The sequence below is a fragment of the Scylla paramamosain genome, chromosome 43 (genome assembly GCF_035594125.1).
Source record: "Scylla paramamosain isolate STU-SP2022 chromosome 43, ASM3559412v1, whole genome shotgun sequence".
NCBI classification, from domain to species: domain Eukaryota; kingdom Metazoa; phylum Arthropoda; class Malacostraca; order Decapoda; family Portunidae; genus Scylla; species Scylla paramamosain.
The window spans coordinates 9089835-9102283 of record NC_087193.1 but is presented as its reverse complement, the minus strand read 5'-3'; the positions used below and the strand labels follow the sequence as shown (position 1 = coordinate 9102283).

The 12449-nt window shown below is 41.5% G+C and overlaps 1 protein-coding gene across 1 annotated transcript in view; it reads right to left on the bottom strand.

The window, feature by feature from the left end:
- The window catches only part of LOC135093586 (nucleolar protein 58-like), a 28131-nt gene that overhangs the window by 15484 nt on the left and 198 nt on the right, over positions 1-12449 (bottom strand). Inside the window, exons 2-5 of the mRNA XM_063992978.1 lie at positions 8657-8780; positions 7958-8428; positions 1146-1185; positions 1002-1067 (exon numbers count right to left, since the gene is read on the bottom strand). Of these exons, the coding sequence (XP_063849048.1) occupies positions 1002-1067; positions 1146-1185; positions 7958-8428; positions 8657-8780 (701 nt within the window). The remainder of the gene's footprint in view (positions 1-1001; positions 1068-1145; positions 1186-7957; positions 8429-8656; positions 8781-12449) is intronic.

Below are 12449 nucleotides of genomic sequence, written 5' to 3'. Positions count from 1 at the left end.
AGAGAGAGAGAGAGAGAGAGAGAGAGAGAGAGAGAGAGAGAGAGAGAGAGAGAGAGAGAGAGAGAGAGAGAGAGAGAGAGAGAGAGAGAGAGAGAGAGAGAGAGAGAGAGAGAGAGAGAGAGAGAGAGAGAGAGAGAGAGAGAGAGAGAGAGAGAGAGAGAGAGAGAGAGAGAGAGAGAGAGAGAGAGAGAGAGAGAGAGAGAGAGAGAGAGAGAGAGAGAGAGAGAGAGAGAGAGAGAGAGAGAGAGAGACCATACCATTGAGGCTTATCAGGGAGGGAGATCGTAGCTAAAAACGACGTTATTGACACGGAACGAGTCTCGGGAGAGGCAGCGAAAGATTCCTCCGTGTTGGGGCGAAATGGTGCGAGCGAAATTGATACTGAACTCTTAACAGCCCCTCCCTCCACCCCCCCACCCTTCCCATCCCCCTTCTCACCCCCTCTTACGTCCCCACGGCTCACAGGAGGAAAGAATGCACTGCTAGGGGAGGTGAGGGGGTTGAGGGAGAGATTAAGACTGGTGAGGGAATACGACAGGAAGGGGAGAGAACTCGTGGGAGAAGAATGGGAAGGGTTGGATGATGGAGGTTGTAGAAGTGCTGTTAAAGGGTTGAGGTGCGTGTCGTGTCCTTTTTACGCAAATAAATCTTAATTAAGCGTCGGACAAGGGTGCTATTTTGGCAGTGAGTGTTTGAAATCCCGACATTCTTTGCAAAAACATGCTTTAGTGCCGTATATGGATAATAAAGGCAGTTAGAAGAGTAAATTTAGGATAAACTTAGCTAAAATTTACAGGCATTGGTAGCGAGACTAATGCCGATAGCTACCCCGCCCACTCAGCCTTTCGTGACGTCGATGTGACATTTAACTATAACCTAAGAGTAATCACCCATCCAACCAGCAGTTCTGTCGTTAGTAACTGCGTCTAAGCATGTCACCTTCAGGACGGAAGTAAATGCTGCTCTTTCTAGATCTGTCTATATCTGGAACAAGAAATAACGGGTTCTTTTTTTCTTTTCATTTTCTTGTTCTTGTTTCTTCTTCTTTTTCTTCTTCTTGTCGCTTTCTTGCTCTTTTCTTCCTTCTCTTTCCTGTTCATATCTTCGTCTTCCCGCTATTTCGTATTTTTAACTACTCTTCCTACTCATCTCTTCCTTTTTTTTGTGTTTTCTTTTCTTTTCTTTCTATTCATCCTTTCTCCGTTTCGCTAGCTCTTCTCTTTTGCAATCCTCTCCCTGTTTATCCCTCCCTCTATTCGTTTTCTAAGTTTTCTTTTTCGTTCTCCTCTTCCGGGTGAACCCTTCTTTTCGCTATTCTTTTCTTATTCTTCCTGTCTATCTCTTCCTCTTCGTTTCCTAATTCATCCTTTTCTTACTCCTCTTCCTGCTCATCCCTTCTTCTTTTCGCTAGTTTGCCCTTTTTCTTCCTGTTTCTTTCCTTTCCTCTTTTCGTTTTTTTTTAATTCTCCTTTTTCTTACTTCTCATCCTTTCCACTTTGCGTTTTCTATTTCATCTTTTCCTCTTCTTGGCTTCTCGTTCTTCTCGTTCTCTTCGTCCTCCGCCTTTACCCTTCTGATCTTGAGTGATTTACAACAAAAAATTACGTTATGCATAAGAAAACATGCGATATGGTAATGCGTTGGGTCCGGCGGGCTCACGAGGAAGGAAAGGAGGAAGAAAATGGAGTCTTACAAATCAAGGGGAAACTGTTTTTAAGAGGAGAAAATGTTTAGTTGCATTAATAATTTTGTGATGTAATGGGAGAAGGCTTAGGAGTGGTTAAATAATTGATTTGCTGGATTTTCATATTGTTTTTCGTGTTTAATTATTTTTTAATGATTTTTTTGTTAGTGTTCTTGAGTTTGGTAGTGTTTGTGATTGTTATTTTTCTTAATAGTATCCTGTGTCATCATCATCATCATCATCATCATCATCATCATCATCATCATCATCATCATCATCATCATCATTTGCTGTTTTAAATCTTGTTGAACCGTTTCCTCCTTTTTCATTTTATTTTTCTTTTTCCTTTTCTTTTCATTTCTATTCTTGTTTCTATATATACTGTACAGACTCCCATATTCTTCATCAGCTACCCGGGCACTCCACTTCATCCCAGCAAACGTTATCTTCCAACTGCAATTTACGACTAATTCTCTCCATACTCCTTTCACCAAAACTGCCAAAGCCTTCATGAAACCCTAGCAGAACCCCAACCTAACATTCCCTGCTACCTCACATCCTCCCCTCTAGACCAGCCCCCTGACCTCATATCTTACCATCCACCCACCCCACCCCCTCCATACGCCCCTGCACCCTCCACAAATTCCCACATCCACTCCAGGGTAGAGGCAATTTTTTTTTTTTTAGTGGAGGGAAGCTTGTGGGAGTTTTTTTGCGAGTCAAGGTCAGTATGAGTTCGCCCTTCCTGCATAATGGAGAGTTTTAATAGTGAAGGCCTATAGGCTTGTCTGGATATGAAGGTTTTTATGTGTGGGGAGGGTTTGACTGTGTGTGTGTGTGTGTGTGTGTGTGTGTGTGTGTGTGTGTGTGTGTGTTTAAAGAAGGATGTTTTGTGTGGGATTTTTGGGTATTCTGACTTTTATTTTCGTGTGTGTGTGTGTGTATGTGTGTGTGTGATATTGGTAGTGTTGATGGGCGGGCCTGTGCTTAATTATTTGCAGTTCATTTCATTCGTAGTCAAAATCACATTTAGACAATGGAAAAAAAAAAAAAAATCTCCCGCAAACAAACCCCTGGCGAATATTATCCTTTGAATCAAAAGGTAAAATTTTAATTAATGTGGAGGAAATAATTATAAAATGTTTTGGAGCCATTACGGATATATTTTGCTTGGTACCAAAGCACAACAACGCCATTACTCCTAGAAATGTGAATGGAATGTATTCGAGTTTATTTGAGTAATAATATAATAATCATTTATACCTGAAACGTGTATCGAAATAATTACTCTTCGTTTTCATCACAGCATCATAACTCACAAATATTTATACACACACTGACTGGAAACCATCATTTTGCATTTTTCTCTAATATACCTCTCATATATTTTCCCCCCATTAAAAACATTTCCAAATAATTGCTTAATGTCTCCTATCTTGTCATACGCTCACCGCATATAAATATTTAACACTCGAGGGGGTAACGAAAACATTCACATATATATTTTTTTCCAATTTATCTATCCAATTTCCATCCAGCGCAACCAGGCATCTGTTTGGAGAATAATAGCATTGCATATTCATCATTACTGTTGACACCCACAGGTATGCAGGTCACCGGAACACCTGTACGGTATTTCGATATTTCACTTTGCATTATTGACGCCTCCTCTTAGCCAGCAACGTCCACCACCACCACCACCACCACCACCACCACCACCACCACCACCACCACCACTGCACTCATTATTACTACCACTTTTTGGGAAGTACTGCTGGCGTGCCACTTCACTACAGTCATAGATGCGTATTCTTAGCCCTTTCACTTTGATAAGAAACAATTAGCAGCACCAGAAGCAGTGCGTGAAGTCGTTAAGTATCTGTAAGAAAGTTAGCGGTCAAAAAGGATACATTTTGCAATTTCTACCCAGTTTAAAGACTAGATATGGCTGTAGAACAAGTTAAGATGTCTCAGAGTGATTGGTAATTAGGGAAAGGTGGAACAAGTGGCAGTCAAAGAATTAAACATTTCATCGTCTGAGCTCGGCCATATGAACAGAATATAGTGCAAGTTACCGGCGATTTTCTAGGCGGTTTTCGTGATTCAAGTGATAACCGGTTTTTATACACGTGGAGCTTTGGCCTCGAGCAAGAACAAGGGGAAAAAAAGTTAAATGAAGGTGCCAGTTCCTAAAGAGCTTAGACCGGAATCCTAACTAAAGAGGATAGACCGAAACATAACCTAACTTAACGTAGAAAGAATATACCGGAAACCAAACCTAGCATAACTTCACCTAACTTAACCAACCTAACCTAACCTAAAGAGAACAGATCAAAAACATAATTAAAAAAAAAAAAAAAAGCTGATGACAAGTCTCGGGTTTAACAAGGACTCGGCAGCATTAATGAGGATAACGCCCTTGAGGAGATGACTAATAATTTCTATAGCTTTTGAAAATAATCCTGTTGGGGGAACGAAGCATTTAATAATACAGGCCATGGTTAGAAACTCAGCCTCGCCACACTCACATTTTAAGAATCCTTCCTCAATGTTAAGTTTTATGATCTGCTTGGAATCTCAATATGCTTTCAAGGAGACTGACAGCAAACCAGGGAACTTAATCCTTTCTCTTTTATACGAATTAATTAACAGCACCAGGAGTAATGTTTGAAGTCTTTATAAGCATCTACAAGAAAGAAGGGGATGAAGAAGAATAGATTTTGCAATTTCTACCTAGTTTAAAAATTAGAGGTGGGTGTAGAACAAGTAAAGATATCTCGGAATGATTAGTAATTAAGGAAAGATGTGACAAAGGGTTAAGATTGAGGAAGAACACTAAACACGATGGAAATGAGCAAGAAGAGACGAAACACGCAATGAAAAGGAGGAATATGAAACATGCATGAAGACTGTAGAAATAAAGAAGGAAGCAAGAAAGAACCCCTGTGAGTGCCAGTCTTCTAAATTCAAGGACGCAACAAGATCACGCAATATAAAAACCACGACAAATGCAGAAGGTTATTTTATCCTTTGACTTTACTTCAACTTTTTTATGACTACTCTTAACAGGAACAAACACGTAAAAAAAACAAAAACGATAGAAATACATCAGATAACCATTACTATAACCCCCATATCCGAAAAATCTAACCATATATCTACGCCCGTTCCCTTTGATTCCCCCTCTACATCATTGACAGACCCCCTGTAGCCTCCCCCTCCATCCACACCATCACAGCCTGAAGACATTTAATAAAAGTTAAACTGCCACTATTACATCCATACATCGCGACACTGCTGCTATGAATCAACGTATGTCGCCTTTAATTTTCCCCCTGAACGGCTCCTCCCAGGCCAGCACCCAGTCGTCCTCGCCCAGGGTCTGTGTGGGTGTCAGCCGCCCAGCCATCACAACATTAGGCCTCTGAGGGTTCTACTATATCTAGCTCCTGGCCCATTTCCTGTCCCTCCTCGACATGGAGCTTATGGGCCTGCCTAGGAGAGAGAGAGAGAGAGAGAGAGAGAGAGAGAGAGAGAGAGAGAGAGAGAGAGAGAGAGAGAGAGAGAGAGAGAGAGAGAGGCTTTATGTGCGTTGAATAATCATTAACTATTATTTCTTCCTATTCTACTACTACTACTACTACTACTACTACTACTACTACTACTACTACTACTACTACTACTACTACTACTACTACTACTTCTACATGCGATCATTTATAAAGGAAAGGATTAGATCATATGCATTTCCTTTTTCTTCCTGCGCCAATCTCAGTTTCCGTGCTCATTGTGTACTAATTACGCCTTGACAGCATAAAAACTCAGGTACATTATTTAATGCTACGCAGGTTAATATTATTGGCAAGTCATTTAGTGGAGCTCCGGGTGATGTAAAATTATTATTGCGGATTCAAATGTAGGTAAATAAATTCTGAACATAATTACGAGGTATCAACTGCATCAAAATGGCTCAAAACGCTTTCACAAAATATTTATCACGTGTTTGAATTATACTAGTCTTCTAAACTTGTAAACTCTATACGTCATATCAGTCCCTCGCTGCACAAGACTTCCTACATTCATATATACTTCCCCTGTGCTGTCCAACTGTCTAATGCAAGAGTTAATCAGTACCTTCACCCAATTACGTGTTTGAATTTTACTGCTCTTTCGAACTTGTAAATTTTATGTCTCTGTATCGCTTCCCTCTTCTTATGACTCGAGCTACTGAAGGAGAGAAGTATTGGCAAATCATCACAACGAATTTGCTCTTTATTTTAGGCCCCTTGGCTATTTATTTATTTATTTATTTATTTAGTAGTAGTAGTAGTAGTAGTAGTAGTATTTATTTTAGAAGGCGTTTTTCCCTCGTTTTGTCCTTGCCTGACCACCACCACAAAAAAAAAAAGAAAAAAGAAAAGTCACACCATACGTCTCTCCTTCCCCCGAGTCTCAACAAAGCCAGACCCTTATCGGCGGTAACTGATATAAACTTGAACGCTGAACCTCAACGAAGTAATTTGAGTTCTCCCTTACTGGCTTCAGCGGCAGTAAATCTCACCTAATCTAATGACGCATGGAGTAACTTAGGCGCTCCAGAGAAGACAACTTATATATGTTTACGTCGGCCTACGAAGACGAGGAGGAGGAGGAGGAGGTAAAGGTGGGCAGAAAGGAGATAAAATAAGCAGGTAATAATGCATGGGAGGAAAAGGCAGGAATAGGGAGAGAAACAGGAGGAGGTGAAGGAAATAGATGGTAACGCTGGGGGGAGTAGGAAAGGAGGAAATGGGAAGAAGAAGGAGAGCGAGAAAGAAGAGTAGAGAGAAGGGGGAAGGAGATACAACAATAGAGGGAGAAGATGAAGAAGGAAAACAAAGGAGAAAGAAAAGAAATAAAGGGGGAGAGAAGAAAGAGGGGAAGAAAACAAACTTGAGGGGAGGGAGGGAAGGAGAAAGAAGACACGGAATAAAGAAGAGGAGTAAGAGGAAGGCGAAGTGTGCGAGGGAGAGCAAGGGAGACTTCTGAGTTGAGAAACAGGGAGGGGAGAAAGAAAAAAATATTTAGAACCAAAGAAAATAGAATAGGAGAGAAGAAAAGAGAAGAGAAGAGAGCCAAGTGAAAAGAAAGAGGCATAATAATGAAGAAGGAAAGTTGATGAAAGAAAGGGCGAAAGGGAAAGGAATAGAAGAAGTAGAAGAAGGAGGGAGGATAAAATTGAGAGAGAAAAAAAAGAGCAAGAGTAACGACTAGCCGAGTAAGAGAGAGAGAGAGAGAGAGAGAGAGAGAGAGAGAGAGAGAGAGAGAGAGAGAGAGAGAGAGAGAGAGAGAGAGAGAGAGAGAATGGACGAAGGAGGCGGAACAAGGAGAGGCAGAGGGGAGAGAGAAAGTGTTTAAGTGTGTAAGGAAGGAAGATGGAGGAGATGAAAGCAAGGGGAGAGAGAGAGAGAGAGAGAGAGAGAGAGAGAGAGAGAGAGAGAGAGAGAGAGAGAGAGAGAGAGAGAGAGAGAGAGAGAGAGAGAGAGAGAGAGACCTACACAAGATGGAAACAATGAAGCATAAAGAATATTAAATGAGTTTGAGAAATTTAAATAAAAGAGGAAGATGAATAAAAAAAGGGTTAAGGAGAAAACGAGAAAAGAAGGAATGTGCAGAGAGAGAGAGAGAGAGAGAGAGAGAGAGAGAGAGAGAGAGAGAGAGAGAGAGAGAGAGAGAGAGAGAGAGAGAGAATAAAGAACACTCAGCAACATTATGAATAAAAAAGGAAGAAAAAAAGTGACAGTAAAAAGAATAATGATGAATACCAGGAAATAAATTGTAAGTGGAAATAGTTGAAAAAAAAAAAATGAATAAAAGTGTGAACATTAAATGAAGAGGAGGAGGAGGAGGAGGAGGAGGAGGAGGAGGAGGAGGAGGAGGAGGAGGAGGAGGAGGAGGAGAGGAATATGTAGACAGGTAAAAGGAAAATTATGAAATGTGAGATAAAAAGGGAGATAGAAAAAAAAATATAGAAAAATAATAATAATAATAATAATAATAATAATAATAATAATAATAATAATAATAATAATAATAATAATAATAATAATATGAATAAATTGGAGGGAAAATATTCAATGGAAAACAGAAAATGAGAATAAGAATCAGTGTTGGATGAAGTGGTGGTGATGATGATGATGATGATGATGAGGAGGAGGAGGAGGAGGAGAAACGATCATTAACCTTGAACGAGTAGAGAATTGTTAGGAAGATAAAGTGATCGAGCCATGACACCTTCTTCTTCTTCTTCTTCTTCTTCTTCTTCTTCTTCTTCTTCTTCTTCTTCTTCTTCTTCTTCTTCTTCTTCTTCTTCTTCTTCTTCTTCTTCTTCTTCTTCTTCTTCTTCTTCTTCTTCTTCTTCTTCTTCTTCTTCTTCTTCTTCTTCTTCTTCTTCTTCTTCTTCTTCTTCTTCTTCTTCTTCTTCTTCTTCTTCTTCTTCTTCTTCTTCTTCTTCTTCTTCTTCTTCTTCTTCTTCTTCTTCTTCTTCTTCTTCTTCTTCTTCTTCTTCTTCTTCTTCTTCTTCTTCTTCTTCTTCTTCTTCTTCTTCTTCTTCTTCTTCTTCTTCTTCTTCTTCTTCTTCTTCTTCTTCTTCTTCTTCTTCTTCTTCTTCTTCTTCTTCTTCTTCTTCTTCTTCTTCTTCTTCTTCTTCTTCTTCTTCTTCTTCTTCTTCTTCTTCTTCTTCTTCTTCTTCGTCTTCGTCTTCTTCTTCGTTATATTCATCATCTTGTTCTTGTTCTTGTTCATCATCATCATAATAAGCATAATATGTATTTTTAATCTTATTTTTCCTAATTATCCTCCTCCTCCTCCTCTCTCCTCTCTCCTCTCCTCTCCTCTCCTCTCCTGCTCACCTGTCCTAATTAGCGCCGCGTCTTCCGTCTTCCCACAACACCTGCCTGACGACGGGCTGCCATTTTTACGGTAGTTTCTCACCTCTTTTTTTTTTTTTTTTTTTTGTAGCTTATTTTTCACTTGTGCCTTTTTCTTTCTTACTTTCTTACGTATTTTCTTTTTTTTTCTTTCCTGTGTTTTTTTTCCCTTTTTCTTATTTAGTTTCCTTGTTGTTGTTGTTGTTGTTGTTGTTCATTCATTCATGTTTATTTCTTCTATAACTTTCTCCTCGTCATATATTTTGTATAACTTTTCTTCCAACTTACTAGCATTCTCTCTCTCTCTCTCTCTCTCTCTCTCTCTCTCTCTCTCTCTCTCTCTCTCTCTCTCTCTCTCTCTCTCTCTCTCTCTCTCTCTCTCTCTCTCTCTCTCTCTCTCTCTCTCTCTCTCTCTTTAGTTTTCCTCATCGCCACCTCCTTTTGTCTGCGATTTCATTCTGTTCTTCCGCCTTTTCAACGATTTCCACACTTTAATAGAACCGATATATCTGCCCGTATCTCTCCTCCTCCTCCTCCTCCTCCTCCTCCTCCTCCTCCTCCTCCTCCTCCTCCTCCTCCTCCTCCTCCTCCTCCTCCTCCTCCGTAACTCTTTATTACTAGTATTAGATTTCAGTATTGCTTTAATTTCATAAGACGGAGGAATGTATGGGAGAGGAGAGGAGGGAGGAAAGGGAGGAAGAGGAAGTTGAGGGGGGGCAGGAAGAGGGATGGGAAGATAAGGGAGTTAGGGGCAATAAGGCCTGGGAAAAAAATAGGGTCGTGGGGAGAAAGGAAGAAGAAGGAGGAGGAGGAGGAGGAGGAGGAGGAGGAGGAGGAGGAGGAGGAGGAGGAGGAGGAGAGGAGAGAAGAATAAAGGGCTTTTGGGCGTTATGGGAGAAAGGAAGGTGGTGTTAGAATGAAAGGATGATAAAAACAGGGTGGGGGTTAGTAGGGTCAGGATGATGAGTTGGGGGGCTGGGTAGGCAAGGGGAGGGAGGGAGGGAGGGAAGAAGGGGTAGGGGGCAGGGAGGGAGAGGCAGGGGGGTTATGTAAGATGCTGTACGTTGTGTTATAGATGTTGTCACGCTGCCTGGAGTGTTGGCTCTAATGGGTGTTTATTTTAATCTCTCTCTCTCTCTCTCTCTCTCTCTCTCTCTCTCTCTCTCTCTCTCTCTCTCTCTCTCTCTCTCTCTCTCTCTCTCTCTCTCTCTCTCTCTCTCTCTCTCTCTCTCTCTGTTCTAAGTCTGAAATCTCTCACATATATGGTATTTTCATTAAGAGTACAATTAGATAATCATTTAGTCCTATTTATCCAAGTCTCCCCCACCTGTACAAAAAGGAGTCCATTAGAAAAAACAGGGATTATTCGCAGCATCACGGAATCCATCATTATATACGCCCGATTTTTCATTTTCATTTCATTAGGCTCAGTTTATATTTGAGGCTGATTCTATAGCGATGCGGTGCTGCAATGATTAATCGACGGGTAAATGCGTAATGCGTTATTGTACCGTCCCTTCTATAGCGGCCGTGGGTGCGTATGCAGATGAGCGCCATTAATATATATAGGAGTGCTGATCAATGTCACGTATCTTTCAATGGTATTCAAAACGACCAGGATTGTAATCAGCTTCACTGCCTGTATGATAGATAATTTGTGTGTGTGTGTGTGTGTGTGTGTGTGTGTGTGTGTGTGTGTGTGTGTGTGTGATCAAAAGTATGTCGAGTGGTGAATTAATGAGTAGTTTGATGAGGCAAGGCTGTGCATGTCAATATCACGTTTTTTCTTGTTTGTTTTTCATCATGGCAAGAAGTTCTGTCTCGTGTTTTCTCTCTCTCTCTCTCTCTCTCTCTCTCTCTCTCTCTCTCTCTCTCTCTCTCTCTCTCTCTCTCTCTCTCTCTCTCTCTCTCTCTCTCTCTCTCTCTCTCTCTCTCTCTCTTAATTGTGTTCTTTTCTGTTTCATTAAATATGCAAAGCCTGACGTAATATAACATACATACACACACACACACACACACACATACAAACTTTAACCCTTCATTATACTCATTCTATTTTTAATGCAAAGTCTTGGGATGAAGTTGGAAATTCATGAAATTACTCTACGTATTAATCATGTGGTAATGAGAACCAGGCCATCTTGGGGCTAATAATTACTCATAAGAATACAATAGGTTACCCACTTCCCTCGTTTTCTTTCCCTTCTTCCTCCTCCCTTGTCATTCCCTCCCTCCTTACCTCCCATTCTCCTATTATTCCCTTCCTCCTTACCTCCCATTCTCCTCTCCTTCCTTAATTCCAGTCCTCTTCTTCCCTATCTCCTTTCCTCCCATTCTCCTGTCATTCTCTCCCTCTCTCCCTTCTTTCATCTTTCCCTACTTTTCTCCTTACAATTCTCCAGTGTTGTCTCTCTCCCTTTATTTCCTCTCCATCCTCATGTTATTCCCTCTCTTCCTCCTCTCCTCTCATTCTCTTTTCATTTCCTTCCTTTCTCCCTTCTTTGCTCTCTTCCTTCTGTTATTCTTTCCCTCTTTCACTCTACAATTCTCTAGTCTAGTCTCTCTCTGTCTCTCCCTCCCTCCCTCCCTCCCTCCTTTTCCATCTCTTATCACTTTTTGCTCTATCACCATTTCCTTTCCATTTCTATCTCTATTTCTCAATCTTTCCTTCACACTGCCTCTCCCTTCTCCATTCGTTACTCTTTCCTTCTCATATTCTGTCATCTCTTTTTTCCTCCTTTCCTCTCACCCTTCTGATCCAATTTCCTTGTACCTTTTCTTTCACTCTCCATCCTTCCTCTCAGCCTCTCTTTTCCTCTCTCTAAGCCTTTACTTTTCTCTCACCTTCCTTTTATTGGTCTCTCCATGTTTCTTTTCCTTCATCCTCTGGTCTTTCCTTCTTCCCTCCTTCTCTGCCTCCATTCCGCCATCCTTCCATCTCTCCATCCTTTCCCTTCATCCTTTTTTTTTGCCTCCGTGGTGTTTATGCATTCCTTTCTCTGATTTTTCTAACTTTTTTCCTTTTCTTCATCCTTTCTTCCCTTCCAGCTATCCAATCTTGCTTTCCTTTATTTTCATCCTGTTTCTCTCTCTCTCTCTCTCTCTCTCTCTCTCTCTCTCTCTCTCTCTCTCTCTCTCTCTCTCTCTCTCTCTCTCTCTCTCTCTCTCTCTCTCTCTCTCTCTCTCTCTCTCTCTCTCTCTCTCTCTCTAACACCGTCTTTTCTTCTCCGTCCCTCCATCTTTTCCTTTTATCGTTGTCATTCTCTCCCTCCCTCCCTCCCTCCATTCATTCATTCATTCATTCATCCATCCATCCATCCATCCATCCATCCATCCATCCATCCATCCATCCATCCATCCATCCATCCATCCATCCATCACTTCCTCTTATCCTCATTGTCTCTTGCCACTGTTTCTCCCTCCTTCATATCCCTAATCCTTCCCTCTCCCCCTCTCCCTCTCCCTCTCCCTCTCCCTCTCTCGGCTCACCAGTCCTCATGTCTACGTCAGTCTAGGAAGTGTTGACTCGCAGAATTAGTCGTGGCGTGTAGTACGGTTGCTGAGGAGATTTAATTACAAGCAAACAAGCCGTGATCACAAGCCACTCCGCGATGAAAGCCAGATGAGCGGGGAGTGGGCGGCGGCGGGGCTGGGAGGGTGGGAGCAGCTGTGGGCGGGTGGCCAGGTGGGTGGATGAGCAAGTACGCGGACAACATGCGTCACTGAATCGAATTTTGATGAATTTTGCGTTAATCCGACAGGTAATTGGGCGACAGGTAACTGGGCGGTATCTGTCTTAGTGGGGTTCACCTGTGGGAGTTTACCTGTGGGGGTTTACCTGTGGAGGTTTACCTGTG